General features: G+C 43.9%; 1 protein-coding gene across 1 annotated transcript in view; it reads left to right on the plus strand.

Moving 5' to 3' along the window:
• UBE2L3 (ubiquitin conjugating enzyme E2 L3) overlaps nt 1-26,985 on the plus strand; it is a 48,427-nt gene extending 21,442 nt beyond the window's left edge. Inside the window, exons 2-4 of the mRNA XM_060194515.1 lie at nt 1,780-1,875; nt 16,828-17,014; nt 24,521-26,985. Coding sequence (XP_060050498.1) covers nt 1,780-1,875; nt 16,828-17,014; nt 24,521-24,675 — 438 coding nt within the window. The 3' untranslated portion in view covers nt 24,676-26,985. The remainder of the gene's footprint in view (nt 1-1,779; nt 1,876-16,827; nt 17,015-24,520) is intronic.

Below are 26,985 nucleotides of genomic sequence, written 5' to 3' on the forward strand. Positions count from 1 at the left end.
AAATGGCCTCCAGGAGCAGTGGATTCATAGTGCAGGCACCGAGCCCCAGTGATAAACCTGGATGCAAAAAAAAAAAAGTCTTTAAATCTAATAATAGTACATTAAAAAAAAGAAATTCCCTTGCCAGACTCCACTGCATACCTACTGGACAAGAACATTTGGGACTGGGGTCAAGGCCCAGGCAGTGTGGTGGGTGGTAGATAGGATTGACTAGCAATAATAATACATGTAGACAGAAACTTTGGCCTCTCAGGTGCCCTGAAACACAGAGGTGTGTCAATAAGCTCTTCTGTCCTTGGCCTGCTCTGTGCCACACAAGTTCTTAAGACTTCAGACTTTGTCTTCCAACTCAATACCTGTAATGCTATCCTGGATTGTCATGCTGTCAGCTGTGTGAAGGGGATGTGAAATGTGATGAATCTTTGGGGCTTCATGTGGGGACTAATCAGAGTCTCCATATATATTTTTTAATTTATTTCTTTATTGGGGAATTAATGTTTTACATTCAACAGTAAATACAATAGTTAGTACATGCATAACATTCCTCAGTTTCCCATTAAGAGTCTCCATATTACTGTAAATTGAACACAGCACAGAGAAGGAGCTTCCCAACTTAGTAGAGGGGCTGCACCAGCACAGAAGTAGGCACACCCAGGGAGGAAACTCTCCTGCCTGATACAAGAGCCATGGGCTCAGGTGGGTGGTGCTCCAGAATCGTATTAATAGGTGAGAAGGGGCCCAAAAGATGTGCAGTCTGTTGGGCCATGGACAAGAGGACATCTGAGGGTACATAGGGTGGGGGAGATAGCATAATGGTTCTGCAAAGGGACTGTCATGCCTAAGGCTCCCAAGTCCCAGGTTCAATCCTCGCACCACCATGAGTCAGAACTGAACAGTGTTCTGGTTAAACAAACAAACAACAACAAAAAACCACAAAGATACATCTTAAAGTGGAGACATATTGGGGAAGTGGGCAGGCAGTGCATGGGGGTGACTTGGATTTTAATTCTTGTTGGACATTTACTTGAGTCATCAGAGAAGTTGTGAAAGTGTCAGACCACAGGTACATAGTGGAAAAACAAGTGGTAGACAATTTTGGATTAAAGACACCAGCTGTGCCCTCAAGTAGTTGTGGCGATCATACTTTTTTGATGAGAAGTGATGTTTATTGTGTTGACTGTATGTACATGATTTCTTAAGTACTTGCAAGGGCTTCACAGCACAGTTCCTACTCAGTGTCTATGATTCTGGGTCTTATCACTCTTGTTGTATAGCCTAGGAAAATGGGGCTCAGTGAAGGCTTTCTGTCTCCCTTCACATCCCAGACTGGATAGTTGTTCTCTTCACCGTGTCCCCACACCTGTGCTGAGATACTGTTCTTCTGAAATAGCACTTAACTTTGTGGGTGTGTTTTCATTCTGTCACCTTGGTTTCATTCAACTCTATATCCTTGGTTTCTGACACATAGTCACTCTTAACTCAGTTTCATTTGGGAGGAGTTAATCTCTGTCCAAAACTGCCCGGTACAGGGGGCCAAAAGCATTTAAACCAAAAAGTGTTTGTGTGGTGACCATCACAAAGAGGAAGTAGTGCACCCACTTCTGTGATTTACCTGAGTTTTGTGGGCTCACCCCGGTGGGGGCTTATCTTGGTCTGGGGCACACTTAGAAATGTTGGCATTGATGGTGTCACTCAGTTGAGTTCAGGGGAGTCAGGAGGGATCTTAATATGTGCTACTTTCCCATATTTGATACCCCTTTATGCTTTGTTAATCAACAGGAGCTTGAAGAAATCCGCAAATGTGGGATGAAAAACTTCCGTAACATCCAGGTTGATGAAGCTAATTTATTGACTTGGCAAGGGCTTATTGTTCCTGTGAGTATTGAACACTTCCACTTCTTAATCAGATGATTCTGTAAGGTGATGTGTGTGCTGTTGGACTTTTTCCTTTGCTCCAAAGTAGGGTCTTAGTCTAGGCTGTCAGCAGATGCAGAGATGGGCTGTCATTGTAGGGTAATAAAGTAGGAATCATATACTCCAGTTCCTGAATAGAATCCCGTCTTTGTCCTGGTTTTGTAATAGTGCAGGGATCCCAAGCATTCTGAGTCTGTGGCTATTCACCTGGGAAAAGAGTGTCTGTCTATACTCCTTTCCTTTTCGTGTCTCCCCCTGCTACTCTCTTCCTGGCCTCATGTGTCTTCTCTGACCTCTTGGGAGATGGCAGGTGTTCCCATCTAGATCTTCTCTTTGCTTTCCCTAGTTTTGCATCTGTGTCTAACCTTCTGACTTTATTGCTGGGACTCCCCAGTATGTGCCTCCCTTTTGTGTCATGTCCCCTTGCGGATCACTTACCTATCTCCCTCACATGTGATCTTCTCTGGGACTTCTTTCTCCAGTGTTTGTGCCTGATCCCACACCCCTTGGCTAGCTCACTGTCAGGCTTCTGCTTTGAGCGAGCTGAGGCCACCTCCTAACAGTGATTTTCTTGTGGCCTCATTATTTTCTTAATTTAGTATTTGCTCTTTATCCTTTAGTCCCTCATTCCTTGAGATTGTCCTGCATTGACTCTAGTTGCTAACCCAGTGTCTCCCATCTTCTTGAACCTGCCTTGCATCAACCACACTGGCTTCATCAGGCCTCACACCAGGCAGCCCTGGTGCTGTGAAGTCTCAACTTCCCTCCTGAGCCTTTGGAGTTCACATCGTCTTGGCCATAGTTCTAAAGCTACACTGCCACTTCTGTCTGACTACTGCTGCCTCTTATTTTTAGGGGGTTCTGGTTAGTGTCTCACTTTTCTGTCATTCTGTTTTGTTTTGAGGGGCCCTGATTCATCTAGCATTCTAGGGTACTAGGTTGTTGCTATACATGAAAGAGTTGGCTTCTCTGCTCCATTCCTGCTCTTTCCCTTCACTCTACATCTGTCTGTAGCTTCATTTGGGTGCTATGTACCTTCCAGACCCTTGGCTCACACTTGGAGTGCTCACTTCCTTTTTTTTTTCCCGTTCTTTCACATCTGTCCACTCCCCTCCCTGCCTGCCTTCCTTTCTTCCAGAGCACTGTTCACCTGAGGTTTATGATAATGTGGGGGACTGAACTTCTAGGACTTTAGAGTCTCAGCCACTGAAGTCTTTGCATAACCATTATGCTATCTCCCCCACTCTCCACTTTCTCTTTTCATCCACATTTGAGCTTCAGACTTTCCCCGTGCCTCACTCTTCCCTCCCTTGTGTAAATTGTCTTCTCAAGGGGAAAGTTTCTCCCCTTTGCCAAGGAGAACACAGAGCATACAAGATCCCTGGACATGTGAACAGCTGTTCATGGGTTGAATTATTTTCATAGCTATTTTGTGTTTGTACACTTTCAAAAATCTGTGTGTTTAATCTGTGTGTGGTCTGGGAGGTGGCGCAGTGGTAAAGCTTTGGACTCTCATGCATGAGGTCCTGAGTTCGATCCCCGGCAGTACATGTGCCAGAGTGATGTCTCGTTCTTTCTCCTCCTGTCTTTCTCATAAATAAATAAAATCTTTTTAAAAAATGTTTTATCTGGGGGAGTCGGGCTGTAGCGCAGCGGGTTAAGCGCAGGTGGCGCAAAGCACAAGGACCGGCATAAGGATCCCGGTTCGAACCCCGGCTCCCCACCTGCAGGGGAGTCACTTCACAGGCGGTGAAGCAGGTCTGCAGGTGTCTATCTTTCTCTCCTCCTCTCTGTCTTCCCCTCCTCTCTCCATTTCTCTCTGTCCTGTCCAACAACGACGACAACAACAATAATAACTACAACAATAAAACAACAAGGGCAACAAAAGGGAATAAATAAATAAAATAAAATATCTAAAAAAAATGTTTTATCTGATGGAACTGGGAATGGAGCTCATGAAAGAGCTTCACATGAACAAAGTGCTAGATGCAACCCCCAACAACACATATGTTTTCATTCTGGGAGTATCCAATGTAGCTTGGTTTGGAAGATGATTCTTTTGGATTTTTTTTGTTTTTATGGTTGGCAGTATGGTGGGACTCGAAGGTGTGGGTAGTACAGTCCCTGACTGGTAATGATGGTTGATGACCCGTGCTTGCCTACTGCAAGGTCCTATTTGATACTGGATGGAGGGACAGCCAGGAATAGCTGATCACCTATTCCCTTTCTAAGTCAGAATCTGTATTCTGCAGAACAGTAGAAATGAACAGTTACCCTGGATCTTTTGAAAATTAAGGGTGAAATGGTACTGTAGCTGTAATCATTCAGCCTTTGGCTGCTTTCCTGTGAGCTCAGTGGCCTGAGGTACGGGAGGAAGTTCCTGTGCTGTGGTGTAAGTTCTGAGTGCTGAAATCATGCATCTGCAAGGTCTTGTCCCCACACACAAAAACAGAAGAAAAAGAAAATGAGATATGAAACCTCCAACTGTTGTTTTATAACTTCTATTTTTCTTCAGTTTTCTCAATATTTTCTTCATGTGTTAGTAACATGTGCCACACACACACACACATATTTTTGCAAGCATTCTCTTGTGAAGGCTGGACCTCATTCCTTTATTTTATTTTATTTTTTTGATAAGGATGGAGTGAAATTGAGAGAATGGGGAGACAGTATAATGGTTATGCAAAAGATTTTCATCCCTGAGGCTCAGAGGTCCCAGGTTCAGATCCCCAGCAGCACCATAAGCCAGAGAGCTGAGCAGTGCTCTGATTCTCTCTGTGTTTTTCTCTGTCATTAAAATAACCAATTATGGGAGTTGGGTGGTAACGCAGCAGGTTAAGTGCATGTGGTGCGAAGCGCAAGGACTGGCAGAAAGATCCTGGTTCGAGCCCTAGCTCCCCACCTACAGGGGCGTCGCTTCACAGATGGTGAAGCAGGTCTACAGGTGTCTCTCTCTCTCCCCCTCTCTGTCTTCCCCTCCTCTCTCCATTTCTCTCTGTCCTTTCCAAGAATGATGACATCACTACCAACAACAATAAAACAAGGGCAACAAAAGGGAAAATGAATAATAATAAAAATTTTAAAAATAATCAGGTTATTAGAGACAGACGTGCAGAGACGCCTGTAGCATTGTTTCACCATTTGTGAAACTTTCCCCCTCCAGGGCTTGAACCTGGGTCCTTGTGCACTACAGTGTGTGTGCTCCACTACCCTCAAACCCCATGATGGGGTGGTGGTTTTGAAACAGGAAGTCTCTGATCCCAGTGTGGAGCCCAGGAGGGGCAGGCAGACCTTATTCATAAATTATTGTGTCTTTCTGTTCTACCCTGTCTGGGATGGGGGGCATCTGACAGGCACTCACCTGTTTTACACAACTGAAAACCTGCACAAGGTAGAAAAGTGTACGCAGTGCTCAGGAATATGGGCAGGCAGTGATGAAAAGCCCACATGCACCCAGGAGGTGGTTGTCTATCACGAATAAACACATCTTTACAAGAGAAAGAGGGACAGAGAAAGAAGCAAAGTTGTTTTTTGTTTTTTTTCCCTTTCCCTAACTGGAGCACTGCTCAGCTCTGGTCTATGGTGATGCAGAGATTTGAACCTGGGACTTTGGAGCCTCAGGCAGGAGGGTCTCTTTGCATGAACATTATACTGTCTACCCCCCACCCAAGAAAATCTTTAAGAAAGAAAAGTTCATGGCAGGTATAGGAGGGGCAGGTGGTGGCTAACCCGATTGGGAACACATGTTACAGTGCACAAGGACCAGGGAAGCTTTGTAAGTGGTGAAGCAGGGGTGCAGGTGTTGATCTTCCTTTCTCCTTTCCCTCTTAGTTTCTCTCTGTCTCTACCCAATAAATAAAATATAAAGACAAAAAACAAATAAAGAGAAGAGGGTCAGGTAGTGCAGCAGGTTAAGCGTATGTGGCGCAAAGCGCAAGGACCCGTGTAAGGATCCTGGTTTGAGACCCCATCTGCAGGGTGGTCCCTTCACAAGCAATGAAGCAGGTCTGCTGGTGTCTATCTTTCTCTGTCTCTCCACCTCTCTCAATTTCTCTCTGTCCTATCCAACAACAAGATTGCTGGCAACAACAACAATAATAATGACAGCAAGGGTGACAAAATGGGGGAAAATGGTGAAAAATGGCTTCCATGAGCAATGGATTCATAGTGTAGGTACCAGCAATAACTCTAGAGGCAAAAAGAGAGAGAGAGAGAGAGAGAGAGAGAGAAAGAAAGAAAGAAAATGAACTGGGGAGACAGCATAATGGTTGAGTAAACCACTTCCATGCATGAGACTCTGAGGTCGCAGATTCACTTTCCACCTACAGAGCCAGGGGGAAGGTTATGGGGGGAGTTAAGTTCATCATAATCTATAACAAAAGATAATGGTTAAAACATACAGGAGGCCCCCCACACCTATAGGCATCTAATCTTTGACAAAGGTGCCCAGACTATTAAATGGGGAAACATGAGTCTCTTCAACAAATGGAGTTCGAAAAAAAAGGGTTGAAACATGCAGAAGAATGAAATCGAACCACTATATTTCACCAAATACAAAAGTAAATTCCAAGTGGATCAATGACTTGGATGTTAGACCACAAATTATCAGATACTTAGAGGAAAATATTGGCAAAACTCTTTTCCGCATAAATTTTAAAGACATCTTCAATGAAACTAATCCAATTACAAAGAAGACTAAAACAAGCATAGACCTATGGGACTACACCTAATTAAAAAGCTTCTGCACAGCTAAAAAGACTACTACCCAAACCAAGAGACCCCTCACAGACTGGGAGAAGATCTTCACATGCCATACATCAGACAAGAGGCTAGTAACCAGAATATATAAAGAACTTGCAAATCTCAACAACAAGACAACAAATAACCCCATCCAAAAATGGGGGGAGGACATGGACAGAATATTCACCACAGGGAGTCGGGCAGTAGCGCAGCGGGTTAAGTGCAGGTGGCGCAAAGCACAAGGACCGGCATAAGGATCCCGGTTCGAACCCCGGCTCCCCACCTGCAGGGGAGTCGCTTCACAGGCGGTGAAGCAGGTCTGCAGGTGTCTGTCTTTCTCTCCCCCTCTCTGTCTTCCCCTCCTCTCTCCGTTTCTCTCTGTCCTATCCAACAACGACGACGACAACAATAATAACTACAATAATAAAACAACAAGGGCAACAAAAGGGAATAAATAAATAAAATAAATATTTAAAAAAATTTTAAATAAAATAAAGAATATTCACCACAGAAGAGATCCAAAAGGCTGAGAAACACATGAAAAAATGCTCCAAGTCTCTGATCGTCAGAGAAATGCAAATAAAGACAACAGTGAGATACCACTTCACTCCTGTGAGAATGTCATACATCAGAAAAGGTAACAGCAGCAAATGCTGGAGAGGGTGTGGGGTCAAAGGAACCCTCCTACACTGCTGGTGGGAATGTCAATTGGTCCAACCTCTGTGGAGAACAGTCTGGAGAACTCTCAGAAGGCTAGAAATGGACCTACCCTATGACCCTGCAATTCCTCTCCTGGGGATATATCCTAAGGAACCCAACACACCCATCCAAAAAGTTCTGTGTACACGTATGTTCTTGGTAGCACAATTTGTAATAGCCAAAACCTGGAAGCAACCCAGGTGTCCAACAACAGATGAGTGGCTGAGCAAGTTGTGATATATATATATATATATATATATACACACACACACACACACAATGGAATACTACTCAGCTGTAAAAAATGGTGATTTCACCATTTTCATCCGATCTTGGATGGACCTTGAAAAATTCATGTTAAGTGAAATAAGTCAGAAACAGAAGGATGAGTATGGGATGATCTCACTCTCAGGCAGAAGTTGAGAAACAAGATCAGAGAAGAAAACACAATTAGAACCTGAACTGGAATTGTCATATTGCACCAAAGTAAAAGACTTTGTGGGTGGGTGGGTGGGTGGGGAGAATACAGGTCCAAGAAGGGTGACAGAGGACCTAGTGGGGGTTGTATTGTTATATGGAAAACTGGGAAATGTTATGCATGTACAAACAATTGTATTTACTGTTGAATGTCAAACATTAATTCCCCAATAAAAAAATTAAAAAAGAAACTATTCCCCCCCAAAAAAAAAAAAACATACAGGAGGTAGCATATGGTTATGCAAAAGACCTTGATGTCTTAGGCTTTGAGGTTCTAGGTTGAATCCCCAGCACCAACGTGAACCAAGCCCGATCAGTGCTCTAATGAAGATGCGGGGGGGGGTGGGGGGGAGGCTGTTAATTAAATAAAAGGATATGGGATGGCTGTAAGTAGGGAAGAAGAGCAGAGCATTCAGAATGCAGAGTTTTATAGGGGACTTGAGAAAGTTATGCAAATGCCTAAAAAATACTGTCTGGGACGATGGTGTCAGAGTTGAGAGTAAAACTAAAAAGCTGGATTAGGGCAGAAGAGAGTAGCTCTCAATCTTGAAGAAAGTCTGTAAATGCAATTAGTTGTTTACTCCATTTATCTGACTCAGGGCCCATGTCTATTCATATCTAACACAGGAGCCTGTGTAACCACAGAGTCCCTGCCAGTTGAGCTCACAGTCCATAGTCACAGCTGGGAACATTCTAGCTGCACTCATCTCAGGACCAGTCTTCCTAGAGTGGAAGAGTAGGTTGACCCAGCCTCCCTTCAGAGAATGAGTCCCTCAGTCCCTGCCACTGCTACTTTATAGTGAGGGCACTTTACTTTGTTGTAGTAAGTATTTAGTTCTTGAATGTGAGGATTTGTCTGACCCAGGGTTCCTTTCATCCCTGAGTGCTCCTCTGCCACATCATTTTTGCCTTAAGATCATGCTGGTGCTGCTGCTGCTTTTGCCTTCTTCTGAGAAGTGCCATCTTCCTTATCATTGCCTGTGCCTCAGTTCCTCCAGTGTAAAGTGGGGCTCATAACTGTCTGCCTGTTGCACTGATTAATAGTAAATAATGCCCCTGGCCTTGGCACAGAGCACATGTTCACATCAGCAAGTGTGTTTACTGCTGCACTCAGACTGCCCTGGGTGGCTTTGCCTTTGGATTTCAGAAGCACAGACTTGTGAGTCATCTTTGTGTCCCTAAGGCCTTGTGTATCAAAAGCAGACCTGTTTATAAATTCATGGGGGTGTCTTGTATTGCACTGATGCTTATTCCACCAACCTGCTGGGACAAGAACGTAGAATCTGACATTTCACAGATTCTGTGCCTTCCACCTGTTCACTGCACTTTCAAGGTTCACCAGTCCTCTTTCAACACAGGTGTGCATGTGCAAACACACACACACACACACACACACACACACACACACACACACACACACTGGATTTTTGTTTTTGTTTTTTACCAAATTGAACCTAGTAATTGAGTGGCACTGGGGATTGAATCTGGAACCTCAGAGCCTTGGGTATGAGGGTCTTTTGTATAACCATTATGCTCTCTCTCTAGCCCTACACAGAAAGTTCTAGTGAATTCCTTCGGATTTTTTTTTTTTTTTTTTGAGGGGTATGGGCATGAGAATCACTGATAAAGTTCAATATGAAAAAATGACATTAGTAGTGCACAGCAATTGCTTGTGAGAGGCCCTAGCCTCTGTCCTCAGCACAGGGGTGGGGGTAGATAGCATAATGGTTATACAAAGAGACTCTCATGCCTGAGGCTCTGAAGTCTCAGGTTCAACCCCCCCCCCCCAACCACCATAAGCCAGAGCTGGACAGAACAAAATGAGTACAGAGAGCAGAGACGGGCAGTGTGGCTCCTTGCTCACATCACTGAACTGGTCTGTGCAGTTCTATGATACTTGTGGTTTGGTTTTAAAAGAACGAAGACATCCACCCATTCAGAAATCCCATCCCCCAACTCAGGACCTTCATATCTCTGCCACTGGCCAGGAAGTGGGAAGAACCACCATGGACATGTTTTCCACAGGGAATGTGAAGTGAGACTCTACTGTACTTCTAAACTTCACAACAATTACATTAAAAATAGAAAAGAGGGAGTGGGGTGGTAGCGCAGCGGGTTAAGTGCACGAGGTGCAAAGCACAAGGTGCAAAGCGCAAGGACCGGCGTGAGGCTCCCCACCTGCAAGGGAGTTGTTTCACAGGTGGTGAAGCAGGTCTGCAGGTGTCTTTCTCTCCCTGTCTTCCCCTCCCCTCTCCATTTTCTCTGTCCTATCTAGCAACAGCGACATCAATAATGACAATTACAACAATAAAAAACAAGGGTAACAAAAGGGAAAATAAATAAACATTAAAAAATAAATAGGAAAGAGAGGCTGGTGGTGGCACACCTGGTTGCACACACATTACAATAGTCAAGGACCTAGGTTCAAGCCCCTGGTCCCCCCACCTATAGGTGAGGGAAATTTTGTGAGTGGTGAAGCAGGGCTGTAGGTGTCCCTCTCTTGCTCCCTGTATCCCCGTTCCCTCTCAGTTTCTCTGTGTCTCTATCCAAAATAAAATAGAAATACATTTTTAGGGGGCCAGGCCATAGTGGAGAGGGTTAAGCGCACATAGTGCAAAGCACAAGGTCTGGCATAAGAATCCTGGTTTCTAGCCCCTGGTTCCCCACCTGCAGGGGGCTAACTTCCTAAGTGGCGAAGCAGGTCTACAGGAGTCTATCTTTCTCTCCCCTTCTCTGTCTTCCTCTCCTCTCTCGATTTCTCTCTGTCCTATCCAACAACAAGGGCAACAAAAGGAAAAAATGGAAAAAAAGGAAAAAAAGGAGCAGTGGATTCTTAGTGTTGGCACCAAGTCCCAGCAATAATCCTGGAAGCAAAATGAAGAAATACTTTGGTGCCTGCACTATGAATCCACTGCTTTCGGAGGCCATTTTTTCCCCCTTTTGTTGCCTTTGTTGTTGTAGCCTTGTGGTTATTGTTGTTGTTGATGTCATTTGTTGTTGGATAGTGTTGCTGAGGAGTTATTCTGATGCAGTCTCCGCCCCCAGGTTTTACTACGCCCTGCGAAATCCTAGCAGTGCCCCCTTCAACCAATCCTGGCCCTACACGTCACCCCTGGTTGTCGCCCAATAAAAAGCCCCCTCACCCCCCCCCCCCTCTCTCTGGGCTCTCAGCTCTCCCTCTCCACGTGGTCTGAACCAAACCCCTCCCCCATCCTATAATAAAGATTTGTGTATCCCTTTGCTCTGGACGTCCACTCTCATCTCCGCGGTGCAGCCCGACACCAGACCACCACAACAACAGGATAGGACAGAGAGAAATGGAGAGAGGAGGGGAAGACAGGGGGAAAGAAAGATAGACACTTGAAGACCTGCTTTACCGCCTAGAAGCGACTCCCCTGCAGGTGGGGAACCAGGGGCTCGAACCGGGATCTTTACGGTCCTTGTGCTTTGCGCCACGTGCACTTAACCTGCTGCGCTACTGCCCGACCCCCAGAAACACATTTTTAAAAGATTGAAAAGAACCTTCTATAGTCATGACTTGGTGTAGGTGAGAGTGCATCTTTGCAAGTCTCTTTGAAGCCCTGAGTTCTGCCCCATAAATATCCTGGCATATTTATGACCTGTGATCTCGCTTCTCATAAAATGAACAAACCTTTACAAAAATCTTTTTTTTTTTTTAAAGATTTTATTAATGAGAAAGCTAGGAGGAGAGAGAAAGAACCAGACATCACTCTGGTTCTTGTGCTGCTGGGGTTTAACTCAGGACCTCATGCTTGAGAGTCCGATGCTTTATCCACTGCGCCACCTCCCAGACTACATAAAAATCTTAAAAGAAATTGATGGAATTTATTTTTGTGTGTATATGAGATTTTTTGTTGGTTAGTTTTGTTTTTATTGCCAAGGCTTTCTACCTATATGAATTCACAGTTCCGGGGCAGACTATGAAATAAGTGCAAGGACTGGCATAAGGATCCCGGTTCGAGATCTGTAGGGAGTCACTTCACAGGTGGTGAAGCAGGTCTGCAGTTGTCTATCTTTCTCTCCCCCTTTCTGTCTTCCCCTCCTCTCGTCACTTCTCTCTGTCCTATCCAACAACAACAACAATAACAACTACAATAATAACTATTAACAACAATGAAAAACAACAAGGCACTCTGAGGCAGAAGTTGAAAAACAAGATCAGAAAAGAAAACACAAGTAGAACCTGAACTGGAATTGGCGTATTGCACCAAAGTAAAAGACTCTGGGGTGGGTGGGTGGGGAGAATACAGGTCCAAGAAGGATGACAGAGGACCTAGTGGGGGTTGTATTGTTATATGGAAAACTGGGGAATGTTATGCATGTACAAACTATTGTATTTACTGTTGAATGTAAAACATTAATTCTCCAGTAAAGAAATAAAAATAAATAACAAGGGCAACAAAGGGAAAATATAAAAAAGAATTAAAAAATTATTTTTGTTGTTGTTGCCTCCAGGGTTATTGCTGGAGCTCAGGGCCTGTGCTACAAACCCACTGCTCCTGGAGGCTGTTTCTTCCTTTTTGTTGCCCTTGTTGTTTATCAGGGGTTTTTTTGTTTTGTTATTTTTATTAATGTCATTATTGTTGGATAGGACTTAGCCCACTGTGCTACTGCCTGCCCCCAGCTTTTTTTTTTTTTACCAGAGAACTGCTCAGGTAAATGGTTTATGGTGGTGTGGGGGATTGAACTTGGGATGTTGGAGCCTCAGGCATGAGTCTCTTTGCAGAAACAATACGCTATCTCCCCCTCTGAAGTCAAGGTATACGTGTAATAAGTACATCTCAATTCAGAAGGGACTCGTTTCAAGTAGGGTACATCCAGTTGTGCTGGTGATGACAGTAGTAGTGGGTGCAGATTTCAGCTTGGCAGACAGACAGAGAGAGAGCAGCACATGTGAAAGCACTGTGTGTAGGGTTGCTAGTGAGGAAGTGACTTTTTCAGTAGGATTACATTGCAAGGTGTATGTTGGTGTGTGCGTTGTTCTTGTCACTAGATGTTAGTACCTTCTATTGTTGAACTAGCTCTGATCTAAAAAAAAAAATAGCGGTCTGTGAGGTGGTACAGTGGACTAGGCATTGTACTTCTCAAGGAGGAGGTCCCTACAGTCTCTCCTCTCCTAGTAGATTTATTTACTTAAAGCACTACGAATCCACTGCTCCTGGAAGCCATTTTCCCCCATTTTGTTGCCCTTGTTATTTATCGTTGTTATTGTTATTGTTGTTGGATAGGACAGAAAAATTCAGAGAAGGGGAAAGATAGACACTTGCAGACCTGCTTCACTGCTTGTGAAGTGACCTCCCCCCCTGCACGCAGGTGGGGAGCTGGGGGCCTGAACCGGGATCCTTACACTATTCCTTGCTCTGTGCCATGTGCACTTAACCCACTGCGCTACCATCCAGCTCTCTTATTTACTTATTTCTTTATGGGGAAGGAGGAATATCCAATTCATCAGTCTGGCGCATGCAGTGCTGAGGATTGATTGAACCTCCTGCCTGTGAATCTGATGCTTTAGTTACTTTGCCACAATACAGAACGCAAAGTCTTTTTAAGGATTTGTAGAGATGCACTGAGCACACATTTCATCCATCTAAAGTATATGATACATTAGTGTTTGGTATGTCCAGTTATGTAATCCTCATCATGGTATTAGAACATAATTCCTTTTCTCCCAAATCAATCTCCTCACCCCATCTGTCACCCTCAAACCTAACTAACCACAGATCTACTTTGTCTTTATAAACTTAGCTACTTTGCATGCTTCCTGTCAATGGAATCAATCATGTGACTTTCTGGATCCGGCTTACTATGGATTATTTTCTAGGGTCACCCACCTTTTACTTTGTTTTTATTTATTATTTTATTTATAATCATTATGCTATCTACCCCCACCCCCCATCTTTACTTTGTGTCAGCACTTTTTTGGGGGGGTATGAATATGCTACATGCTACAATATGTCATTCATCAGTTAGTGGTATTTAGGGGTTGTATTCACATTTAGTCATCATACATTTACCTGCTGTGACGTGTGTGTGTGTGTGTGTGTGTGTGTGTGTGTGTCTTTTTTTTTTTTTCTTCTCTCTCCAGTGTTATTGCTGGGGCTCGGTGCCTGCATTACAAATTCACTGCTCCTGGAAGCTATTTTTCCCATTTTGTTGCCCTTATTGTGGTTGTTACTATTGTTGTTGGATAGGACAGAGAGGATGAGAAAGATAGACACCTGCAGACCTGCTTCACCGCTTATGAAGTGACGCCCCCTGCAGGTGGGGAGCTGGGGGTTCAAACCGGGATCCTTGCACCAGTCCTTATGCTTTGTGCCATGTGCGCTTAACCCGCTGTGCTACTGCCCAGCCCCCTTTTAAAAAATATTTTTATTGTTGGATAGAGACAGAGAGAAATTGAGAGGGGGTGGGAGAGATAGAGATGGAGAGAGACACCTCTATCCCTGCTTCATCACTCATGAAGCTTTCCCCTTGCAGATGGGGACCCGGAGCTTGAACCTGGGTCCTTGTGCACTATAATGTGAGTGCTAAGCCAGATGCGCTGCCACTTGGCCCCTAGACATTCACTTTTTAAAGATTGTGTTTATTTATTCATGAGAAAGAAAGGATGAGAGAGAACCAGACATTCTTCTGGTACATGTGCTGCTGGGGATAGAACTCAACCTGATGCTTGAGAGTCCAATGCTTTATCTATTGCACCACCTCCCGGACCACTTAGTTTTATTTTTATTGTGAGCAAAGCATCATTCCACTATTTGGTGGTTCTTTGTTATTATTATTTTTTTATTCAAAGATTTCTTTGTTATTCTGGCGGGAATGGATCACTTACAATAGGTACAGTTGTTGGTGCATATGCAAAACGCTCTGACCTCCAGCCTAGGTCCTCCCCCACCATCAGGCACCAGAACCTGAAACACCCCTGCTCCTGGGCCTTTTACTTTGGTGCAGAACATAAGGCTGTATTTACTGAGAGAGAGACACCTGCAGACCTGCTTCATCGCTTGTGAAGTGACCCCCTACAGGTGGAGAGCTGGGGCTCAAACTGAGATCCTTGCGTTTTGCACCACATGTGCTTAACCTGCTGCCCGATTCCCCCCCCCCCAAATACTATTTACATATGGATGACCTGGAAAAGCTTTCTTTCAGCAGATGGATTAATAAACTGGTCATGTTAACAATGGGATGTTACTCAGTGCTGAAATGAAATAAACTGTCAAGCCATGAAAAAATAAAGAGGGGAAGTTGGGCGGTAGCACAGAGGATTAAGTGCACGTGGCACAAAGCGCAAGGACCAGCGTAAGGATCCAGTTGGAGCCCCCGAATTCCCACCTGCAGGGGAGTTGCTTCACAAGTGGTGAAGCAGGTCTGCAGGTGTCTATCTTTTTCTCCCCCTCTCTGTCTTCCCCTCCTCTCTCCATTTCTCTCTGTCCTATCTAACAACAACATCAATTATAACTACAACAATAAAACAAGGACAACAAGGAATAAATAATAAAGAAGTATATATATATTATACACACACACACAAAGAGGAACCTTATATGCATATTCCTAAGTGAAAGAAGCTCATCTGGGAAGGATATGATTCCACCTATAATGTATTACAACATTTGAAATCTATAGAATTCTGTAGGAGTGAGACCAGAACACTGTTTAGCTCTGCTGCTAGGAATTGACCTTGGAACCTCTAGGTGCTGGGGGCCAGCCCCAGCAGGTTATTAGGGTATCCTGGAGAAGGAGGGGCGTCGGTGAAGAATGAAGAATGAGAGACAAGTGAGTTGATGCTGAATCAAGCTTAAGCAGACATCTCTGTCATACTTAAGCAGAACTTTATTTTTATAGTCTCGTAAGGCTTAGATCATTAAAACAAAAATCACCAAGGTATAGATTAAAACAAAAATTACCAAGGCTTTAGTCACTAATACAAAAATCACCAAGGCTTTGTTTATTAAAACAAAAATCACCAAGGTATAGATTAAAACAAAAATTACCAAGGCTTTAGTCACTAATACAAAAATCACCAAGGCTTTGTTTATTAAAACAAAAATCACCAAGTAAGAACAGCACAGGTAGGGAGCACCTCCTGCTTTATGGAACATGCACATTCCAGGGGCACTTTACTCCCTAGAGATCACATCAGTTTCTATGTTTTTTGTTATTCCTGTACCTGTGTGCTAGGCAGTGGTGGAGATAAAGAGGAAAACATTTTTTTCCTATTGGAGCCTCCTGAAAAATTCTTTATTACTGATATTGCTTGTTCCATTATGATCAATCTTAACAGAGTGCAGTGCAGGTTTTGTCATTATTTTTGTCATTGGTCAGGCCCTGAGCCTGGCCATAGATAAATATTATTAAGACCACACAGAGCTTAATCCTAAGCCCTATACATGGCAAAAGACGAAATGGTTTCAGTTTGGCCTGGAGAGTCCAGTCATGCTGAACTTCCTGCGAAGCTGGTACCATGTCAAGCAGCTTGCATGGCGGCGCCTGTGCCATCTAGGGCCTCAAGCATGCGATTCTGGTGTACACACACCATGAATCCACATGTTGACTATGTACTTTGGTTGATAATGATATGTGTGTGGGTGGAGGTTTTGTGATCAGTATACCACTTCAGTGTTGGATGTTAATATTGAAATATTCTAGGGGTGTGGGGAAACGGCTTATGAGGACTCTGTTCTTTACTATAAATCTGGTTTTACTATAAACCTAAAATTTCTGGGTTGCCAATGCAGTGACTAGACTTCAGTAGATAGACTACTTGAAATTTAAAAAATAAAGGGCCAAGAAGATAACTTACCTAGGAGATTGCTGATTTGCCACCCACAAGCTCCCAGTGCTCTGGGGAAAGCTTCAGTGCTGTGTTTCTCCCTCTTCTTGTATCTGAAAAACATTTCTTCATAAGCTATTAGAATATCCCTGTCTTGTTATAAATTTATGACCTATGGTGTATTCATTCTAGTCTCTCTCCTCCAGGACAACCCTCCATATGATAAGGGGGCCTTCAGGATCGAAATCAACTTTCCAGCAGAATACCCATTCAAACCACCGAAGATCACGTTTAAAACAAAGATCTACCATCCGAACATTGATGAAAAGGGGCAGGTCTGCCTGCCAGTAATTAGTGCTGAAAACTGGAAGCCAGCAACCAAAACCGACCAGGGTAAGGTGTGCTTCTTGTTCTGCAGATGGTGTTTTTCTGGGAATACTACTGTAGGGTGGGGTTCAGTCTACTACAGTATTACAGAGTCCACAGCAGCCCTACCTTAGTCTTGCACTGGGTGTGCTGTTGAAATCTAACCAGTCCTTGTCGGGATGGCACATCTCAAACTTGACCTGCATTGAGTGTTTGAGACCCTTCCCATGCTTAAAGCCTGGGTGCAATACAGGTAGACCAGGCTGCCATTTGCTGCACACTAGTGAGGGCTTGGACACTGTCCCTGGATATTTTCTTGACGGCTATGAGACAGCTCCCAGGGAAAGATCGAAGGGCTGTTTAGTATGGACTCACATAGCAGTCAGCCGTTAGCCTAGGAGAGGATCTTCCATTCTGAAATATGGGCATGAGTCAGAGGCACCTGAGGGCAGCAGATTGAAACACACAACTATGGACAACTGTGCATCCGAGAGTCTCTGAGTAAACAGACACATGTTCATACTCCCCATCACTTTATTGAATAAATGTTCATTCACAGGATTGTTCTTGTCATGGGGTACATTTTCTCTCTTCCCTAACATAGGTGTCAGTACATTTCACCCTCAACCAAAACCCCAGGCCCATTTACCTGGAGAAGTACTTGGTGCATGATTTGTGCATGGACTCTCCACTCTCCTAAAAGGAACAGACTGTGTCCGTTTTCTGCAACACTGGGGGCCTTACACATGCCTAACTTCAATACCCCAAGCCAATTTTTCACTCTCTTTATTTCCCCCTTACTCTTCCCTTACCCATTTCGATTTTATTTGATAGAACAGAGATAAACTGAGGTGGGGGTAGAGAGAGAGAGAGAGGGAGAGAGAGGGACCTGTAGACCTGCTTCACCATTTACAAAGCTTCCTCCTCTGTAGATGAGGACTGGGGTTTGAGCCCAGGTCCTTGGGCGCATAGTAACGTGCACTCCTCCAGGTGTGCCACTACCCTACCACCTCTGTTTTTAATTACAGAGAGAGGGAGAGACATCACAGCCCTGCTCCAGCACCCCTAAAACTTGCCCAGCTGCCATGATGGTCCCATGTGGTGCTGAGGCTCAAACCCTGGGCCTAAATCATGGTAAGGCGAGTGCTCTGCTGGGCCAACTCTCCTGATCTCTTAATTTTTTGTTGTTGTTGTTGCTCTTGTTTGTCTTTAAATATTATTTTTAATGCTAGTTATAAATTACAAATAAGAAAATTGGCTGTCCAAAACTCATTCTAAACATTAACCAAATTAGACTTTTATCAAAATTGTTATGTCTTTCTTTAAGCTCATCATAAAATAGAATTTGAAAAGTTACAAGTGACATTTCAATTACATCTTTGTTTTTTTTGTTTTTTGTTTTTTTGTTTTTGTTTTTTTTATGGAAGAGGAGGATGAGGAAGGGAAAGGGAGAGTGAACTTATAACCACACTCTTGTGAATCCAGCATCTTTTGTTTGCATTGTGCCACTCCCAGGTCATAGTCATTTTTCAGTGGAACCCCTGAACACCTTTCACACAGAAATTTGAGCCTCACTTATTTAGAAAACCACCAGGAGGAGGGGTAGGGGAGAGAGGGATTTCAGGTCCTGGCACACATGGTGGGCCTAATTTGGAGTGAGAGTGTTTTACACACTTATCTTGGTGAGATGAGAAATTGTACCTATGTGTCAACAGCTGTGCTGTAAGCCATTTCCTAATAATAAATAAGATTATTTTAAAAAGAATAAGCACTGTGAAAGACATCTGTCGGCCAGGCAGTGGTACACCTGGTTGAGCACACATGTTGCCATGTGCAAGGACAGTGAGTTCAAGCCCATGCTCCCCACCTATTGGGGAGAAGCAAACTTCATGAAGTGATGAAGCCAATTTGAAGGTGTCTCTTGTTCTCAGGCACTATCTATCTCTACCTCCCTCTCAACTTCTCTCTGTCCTATCAAATAAAAGGAAAGATGGCCACTGGGAGTGGGTTTGTCATGCAGGCACCAAGCCCCTGGTGGCAATAATGAAGAAGGAGCAGGGGTGGGTGGATAAAAGGCATCTGTCAGGTGGGGGTATAGCATAATGGTTATGCAAAGAGATTTTCATGCCTGAGACTCTCAAGTCCCATGTTCAATCCCATAAGCCAGAGCTGAGCAGTGCTCTGGTTTAAAAAAAAAAAAGGCATCTGTCAAATTCCTGTGGGGAGGGTTGTTGAGTCTGGATAGAAAGACTTGGGACATGGCATGGCATTTGATGATGTGCAAAACAGTATTTATAAAACTTGGCAACATTCTTAAGTGCAATACCTTGGTGTTTTTGTTCTTTCCCCTATATAAATTCTTATTTCTGTAGTGAAAGTCATAGCTGTATTTGTTCAGGAATGCTTTGTCAACCCCAATACAACACCCCAGAATTCTTGCTGAATATATAATTTATAATAATAATATATAATAATATATTAATATAATATAATAATAATATAATATATATATTTTGCCTCCAGGGTTATTGCTGGGGCTTGGTGCCTGCACCATGAATCCACTGTTCCTGGAGGCCATTTTCCCCCCCTTTTGTTGCACTTGTTGTTGTAGCCTTGTTGTGGTTATTATTGTTGTTGGATAGGACAGAGAGAAATGGAGAGAGGAGGGGAAGACAGAGGGGGAGAGAAAGATAGACACCTGCAGACCTGCTTCACCGCCTGTGAAGCGACTCCCCTGCAAGTGGGGAGCCGGGGGCTCCAACCAGGATCCTTAAGACAGTCCTTGCACTTTGCGCCACGTGGGCTTAACCCGCTGCACTACCGCCCAACCACCGATGACTTCTATATTAAACAGTGTTCCTGGGGCTGGGTGGTGGTGTACCTGGTTCAAGCCCCTGGTACCCGAAGGAGGAAAGCTTCACAAGTGGTGAAACAGTGCTGCAGGTATCCCTTTCATTCTTTCTTTCCCCACTCAACTCAATTTCTGGCTATTTCTATCCAATAAATAATTTTTAAAGAGAAAAAACAAAACATTTGCCTGAGAAAGGATCGTCTTTTTAGGCTGCCGTATCAAGCCCTATATGGCAGACTGCTTAGTTACAAAGAATAGGAGCCCTGACCAGAGACAGAGAGGGTTGCTGGAGGAATGCACCTAAAATGGCTTTGTCACCTCTTGAGGATTTAACTGTAGAAGAGCACTGTGTTAACATTCTTCTGTTTTTAGCTTCAGACCTAAGTGCATAGTCAACATGCTTCATACTTTGCTTCCACATACTGCTTCCCCCCAAAAAAAAAATGCCGCCCCCCCCCCATTATTTATGAGGGAGAGAAAGAACTAAGACATCACATGTAATGACAGGAATTGAAGTCAGGCCCCTATGCTTTCAAATCCAATACTTTATCCATTGTTCTATCCCTGGGCCATTATGAAAGCTAAAGAATACAGCACCACCTTCTCATAAGCAGTGCCAGGTCCTCTGGCATTCAAAGCTTGTACTATTTACTATACTACTTATTTCCCTGCTTCACGTTCCCCCTCACCTTTTTTTATTAAAATATTTTATTTAAAAATAATTTTAATATATTAAAACTAAGGTCATATTGGCTTTACATGATTGTACATGTTTTGGGCGTACAATTTCTTACCTCTTCAAAATGTATGTCACTACATTATGAACTTGGATTAAAAAAAAAATTTTAAATGGAAGAGAAATCAGAACACTGATCACCCTCAGGCATGAAAGTCTAGCATATCCATTATGCTATCTCCTGGCTCTTGTGGAATTTTTTGTTTGTTTGTTTTGGTGGGATTGCATTATAAATCCACTGCTCCCGGAGGCTGTTTTTTCCCTTTTGTTGCCCTTGTTGTTTACTGTTATTATTGTTGTTGCTGTCGTTGTTGGCTAGGACAGAGAGGAAGGGAAGACAGGGAGAGAAAGACAGACACTTGCAGACCTGCTTAACCACTTGTGAAGCGACCCCCCTGCAGGTAGGGAGCCGGGGGCTCAAACCAGGATCGTTAAACGCCGGTCCTTACGCTTTGCACCACCTGTGCTTAACCCACTGCGCTACTGACCGGCCCCGTTTTGCTTTTTAAGATAAAATTTAAGTACACAATGCTATTGAATGTATAGTGGTGGGTAGAATTGCTGTTCTGTGACTCGAAGCGGATTTCTCTGTAGAAAAATCGTTGTGTTCTTCTTAATATAATTTTTATCTCATTCTCATAAATGTTCCTGGCACTTGATGGCATGTTCCCATTTGTTACTTATTCCTATTACAAACCTCAAAATTGAGTTACTTAACACAACAGTTCATTATTTTTTCCTCTCTCTCTCTCTAGCAGTAAAAGCAGTTTAATAGATAAAGGCAAGAGGTAATAAAAAGGGAGAGGTTGAAAGTGAAAACAAGCCCAGGACACCCTCGTGAAGGATCAGGAGTAGGCAGGCTGGGATAGAGGGGCACTGTCTGTTTTTTCTCATTTGGGTGTTGGCAGGACTAAGCTCAGTGCTATAGTCCTTCTTGATAGATCATGGTTCAGTGTGAGTATTTCAGGACTCAAACAAAATTATGTAACTGCTACAGATAATAAGAACTACTGTGTGTGGAATATCTGACATGGGTAAGGTAAAGGAAATTAGAAGTAGCAACTAATGAAAATGGGTTTTGCACCCTGGGAGGTGGTACAGTGGATACAGTGTTGGCACTCTCGACCTTGAGGTCCTGAGCTCAGTCCTCAGTATTGCATGTGCCAAGGTAATTATGTATTTTTCCCATATATCTTTTCAAAGAATGGGGCTTCAGGGGCTGGGAGATAGCTTGCCTGGTAGAGAAAGAGAACCGTGGCATATGCTGTTCCAGGGATTGAACTTTGTACCTCATGCATGAGAACCCAGTGCTTTATCCACAGTGACACCTCCTAGGCAGTTGTATAGACTTTTAAGTGTTGTCTTTGATATGTTAATGTATCTGTTTTTCCAAAGAGGTTAGAGCAGACTTTAAAGTAAAAGTAGTATGTATGACTGATGAAGTGACTCAGTAAATGAAGCACAGAACTTAAGACCTATAGGGTCCTGAGTTTGATCCCTGACACCACAAGTGTCACAGTGGTACTCTGGTATGTGTGGATCTCTCATCAGATAAGTACATCTTTAATAAAATGAAATGAAATGGCAAAAACACTGTAAGAAAAGTCAAGAGCTAGAGGACAACTCCCAGTAGAATACGTGCCTTACCATACATGGGGTCTTGGGTTTGAGCTCACATGCTACACAGGAGCACCACTGCTCCAGGGTTGGGGCTTCACTACTTTCCTGACCAAGATGCATAGATACTTATAAAGGCAAGAACCTGGGAAGTTGCATGACAGTTATGCAAACACCTTTCATGCCTGAGGCTTTGGAGTCCCAGAATCTGTCCCAGGTACCCCATAAATCTAGATGTGAGCAGTACTGTGGTCTTAAGTAATTAAAAGGGGGACTGGACTAGAGAGAGCACTCATAGCACTGTAGGGAACTCCAGCACTATGGTGTTTCATCCCCTCTGTATGAATGAAAAAGCAGTTCAGAGCTGTGAAATCAGATGTGTGAAGCTCTGGCTACACAGTCACACAAATTAATTGAATTAAATGTAGATATATTAAAAACAAGATTTAAACATTCAGCAAATAACTTAGGATGCATGTGGAAATATATCACAGTGGAATAGCAAACAGCTGTTGAAGTTGGTGAAGTAGAAATAGAATCACTTATAATTTCTGCTTGGTTAAGCAAAATTAAAAAGTATAAAAGGGGTAACTACATAGATAAAAATGCAGGGGGTATTATCGGATTCAGTGTTAAGAGTATAGTACCTGCTTGTCTAAAGTCCCAGAAGCCTAAATTAAATTTAGTGCTGGCACAGAACTGAGTGGTTCACAGTTGTCTCGCAGCCCAGGAGCTGTCGATGTGTAGGGCATTGGACTGTGAGGCCTGAAGTTCCAAATTTGATCACCAGCATTGTATGTGCATGTATCTGTTTTTCTCTTCCCCTCCTCTCTCGATTTCTCTCTGTCCTTTCCAGCAACAGCAATAACAAGGGCAACAAAATGGGGAAAAAATGGCCTAAAAAAGAGTGAGAGAGCATGAAGGATAAATTTAATGCAGTGAGAGTTGGGCTCAAATCTGGGCCACATGCGTGAGAAAGCAGCACACTATCTGAGTTCCCTTATTTGCCAGATCTTTAAACACTAATTTCTATGAAAATAAGCAAATTAAAAAATATATATGCACGTCTAGGGCCTGCTTCCTCTTAGAAAGTATAGATGGGTGGTCCAGGAGGTGGCACAGTAGATAAAGCATTGGATTCTCAGCCATGAGGTCCTGAGTTCAGTCCCCGGCAGCCATGTACTAGAGTGATGTCTGGTTCTTTCTCTCTCTCCACCTGTCTTTCTCATGAACAAATAAATAATTTCTATTAAAAAAGAAAGAAAGGGGAGTCGGGCGGTAGTGCAGCGGGTTAAGTGCACGTGGCGCAAAGCGCAAGGACTGGCAGAAGGATCCCAATTTGAGGCCCCGGCTCCCCACCTGCAGGGGAGTTTCTTCACTATCGGTGAAATAGGTCTGCAAGTGTCTATCTCTCTCTCTTCCCCTCTCTGTCTTCCCCTCCTCTTTCTATTTCTCTCTGTCCTATCCAACAATGACGACATCAATAACAATAACAACTACAACAACAATAAAACAAGGGCAACAAAAGAAAAAAAAAAAGAATAGGTGGTATGTAAAATTGTGTGTGCCTTCTGGTGAGCTGGTGACTGAATTAGATAACCTGAACTACAGAGATGCTTCCAGGCATTTCAGCCTGCACCTCAACTGAGCTTACAGTGCACTCGATAGCCCTGTCTCACCAGTAGATTTCTGAGGTGGAGGTAGGCGGGCCTTTGACTTCCTCCTTAATTAGTGTGGTGTTATTCTCTGGTAGAACCTCTGTGCAAAACTTAGCAATAGGTACTTTAGCATTTCATCTGTTCCTTGTCATACTGAGGTGACAGGCATGCTGCACTTGTACTGTTGGGACTACCTGACCTCCCTGTGTGCACACACACTGGTGCAGAGACTGTCGGCTCCAGGCTCGGGTCTCCAGGGTTCTGGAGAAGGGATGGCAGTGACTGGAAGCTGGGACAACCCACGTATTCAGGAAGGGTTCCCCACAGCATGAAGGGGTGCCCTGCAGTGTTGGTTATTTGTCAGAACTGTTTAAGTGGGAAGCTACTTGCATCTTTTCTCCTTCCTTCTTTCCTACCTTCCTTCCTTCCATCATCATCACCATCATCAACAGGAAGAGGGAAAGAAACCATAGCCCCAAAGCTTCCTTCAGTGTGGTGAGGGCCAGACTTGAACCTGGGTCACACACATGGCAGAGCAGCTCACTATCTACGCAAACTATCATGCTGGCCCTGCTTGTTTTTTATTGAAAGCACATCAGTCTTAAAGTTGTATTTCTTGCTCACGTCCTAAGACTACTCTAACCAGCAATGCCTTGTCCTTTTCTTGACAGTAATCCAGTCCCTCATAGCACTGGTGAATGACCCCCAGCCCGAGCACCCCCTTCGGGCTGACCTAGCTGAAGAATACTCTAAGGACCGTAAAAAATTCTGTAAGAATGCTGAAGAGTTTACAAAGAAATATGGGGAAAAGCGGCCTGTGGACTAAAATCTGCCATGATTGATTCCAGCAAGTGTGAGCAGAGACCCCAAGCAGTGCATTCAGACACCCGCAAAGCAGGACTCTGTGGAAAATTGACATGTGCCACCACCTGGCGTTCACTTGTGGCAGTTACTAACTTTCTACAGTTTTCTTAATCAAAAGTGGTCTAGGTAACCTGTAAAGAAAGGATTAAAAATTTAAGATGTTCTAGTTCTGCTTTCTTTGTTTTTAAAAAATCACTGCTTCAATCTACTTTTTTAAAAATGGTGTTTCTTTCCCAAATTTATCCAAAATCTTTAATTTACATTTAGTCCTTAAGGCTTAAAAAGGAGGAAAAAAAAATAGGTTGCTGTTCCCCATTCCCCCTGCCCTTGAAACTCACACTTTCTTGAATGCAGTTTTATTTTTCACTTCTTCACTTCTCCAGGCCCAGGATCAGTGTCCTCTGCAAAGGAGAAGAGATGGTGCTAGTATTTCTGGTGGCGTCTCATCTCCTCTGTTGGCACTGCCTGGTGTAGGAGTTGGTTCAAATTCTCCTGACTCCAATAACATACTTTACTTTTTTTTTTTTTTTTTTTTTTACTTTTAAATAAGCAAACCACTTACCCCACCCTGCCCTCAAAATTTTTCTTGAAAAAGGAGGCATAGCTGTTATGCAAAAGATCTGGCAAATGTTATAACAGTAACACTGATGGGAAAACATGGATGTCTGTGTACGTGATTGAACTCTGACCTGGCCTGCTTGGGGAAGCCATGCACTGTCAGGGTTGTGGTCACCCCAGGGGAGGGCCTGCCTGCCAACCAGAAGACACTGTGCCCTTGTGTTAGGGATTTCTCACCAGAGAGGTTCCTGCGGCCCACGGTTAGCACTCCTGCAGCCACTTAGAAGATTACTGGTCACTGCAGACAACACAAAAGCCAGAATATCCATTTGAAAATCCACGCTTATCTGTCTCCAAACTCCATCTGAATGTGCCAGGGAGCTCTCTGCAACTCCTCAAGGCCAGCCTTTCTTCTTTCGGCAGTTTGACCCTGTATAGGGTTGAAATTGGCAGGACTCAGCCATAGCCAGCGCCAGTCTGGAATTGCCAGTGTCCTGCTGATCCCTTTGGAGCACTCAGGCCAGGAACAAGATGGCCTCTCTCTCCCTTTGGACTCACAACCTCTGCAGAGTCAAGCTCCGTTTGAAGCTCACTCAGTAATATCCTTTACATGTGTTTTATATGGTTTTGACTGCCTTTTTTTGTAGAAATAAAAATTGACCTTAGAATTTATCATCAGATGAACTTGTAAGGATTTGAATGTTAATATCTTTTCTAAACAAGTGGGACTGTCCCTGAAATAGAGAATACATGTCACTGACACCCAGAGGAAGCCATTGGTCCAAATGCCATGTATCACCAACTCCACTTCTGCTGGTGGCTTCCATTCTTGGTTAACAGGGAGTCTAGATCCATCCAGGGAGATGACTTAAAAACTTTGCTTTCTGTTTTGATTTTAGTTCTCTAATTTGAGACCTTTCCAGGGCTTATAGACCTGTATGAACTTGGTTTTACCTGTGCAGAAGATAATGGGTAGGATAGACAGTATGACTATTTAGTTGTTCAGGCATGTGACCCCTGCGGGTGTCAATGAATTCCGCTTCTTTAGTCCTAGGATTGTCAGGAGCACGTCCTGGAGACTACCGTGTGCCCAGCAAGAGCAGTGGGCCAGTGTTTCCACATCTCTCTTCACTAGCAGAAAGGTGATGGACTTTATTTCACTTGTGCAGACTTATAATAAAATGCCAAATTCTGTCAGAAGCTATCTGGATAAGTCACCATTTGTTCTTGCTTCTCTGAATCTAAAAATATCACCATCCTTGGAAACTCCCATTGCTTCATGTTTCTACCAACTTAGCTCTGCCCGCCTGTCACCCCCTCACTTCTCTGCTCAACACGGGAGAATACCTTTGTCAAAGTCGGCAGCCCACCTCAGGGACTCTCAACAGAGGCCTGGCCCTCAGAGAGCAAGGCAGTGGGTGGTCCCTCCCTTGGGCCTGGGCAGCTTGGTCCAGCCAACCAGGAGTTCTGGGCACAGCCCACCGGCCAGACTTTGCACGCACAGGAGAGCAGCCCTGGCTGTTCACAACCAAACAGCTGGGTCCTCTTAAGAAAGGGGAGAGCAGCCACTGCTGCCCTAAGGCCACTCAGGAATTCACCCCTCTGGTTCTTCTGAAGTGAAACGCACCGGCTCCTCCCCACCCCCATACCCCTCCCCTTCAAAGATGTTGCGATCCTGGTCTGCTGCCCTTAATAAAAATGCTCTCCAACTTTG

Source organism: Erinaceus europaeus, chromosome 1 (genome assembly GCF_950295315.1).
Source record: "Erinaceus europaeus chromosome 1, mEriEur2.1, whole genome shotgun sequence".
NCBI lineage: Eukaryota > Metazoa > Chordata > Mammalia > Eulipotyphla > Erinaceidae > Erinaceus > Erinaceus europaeus.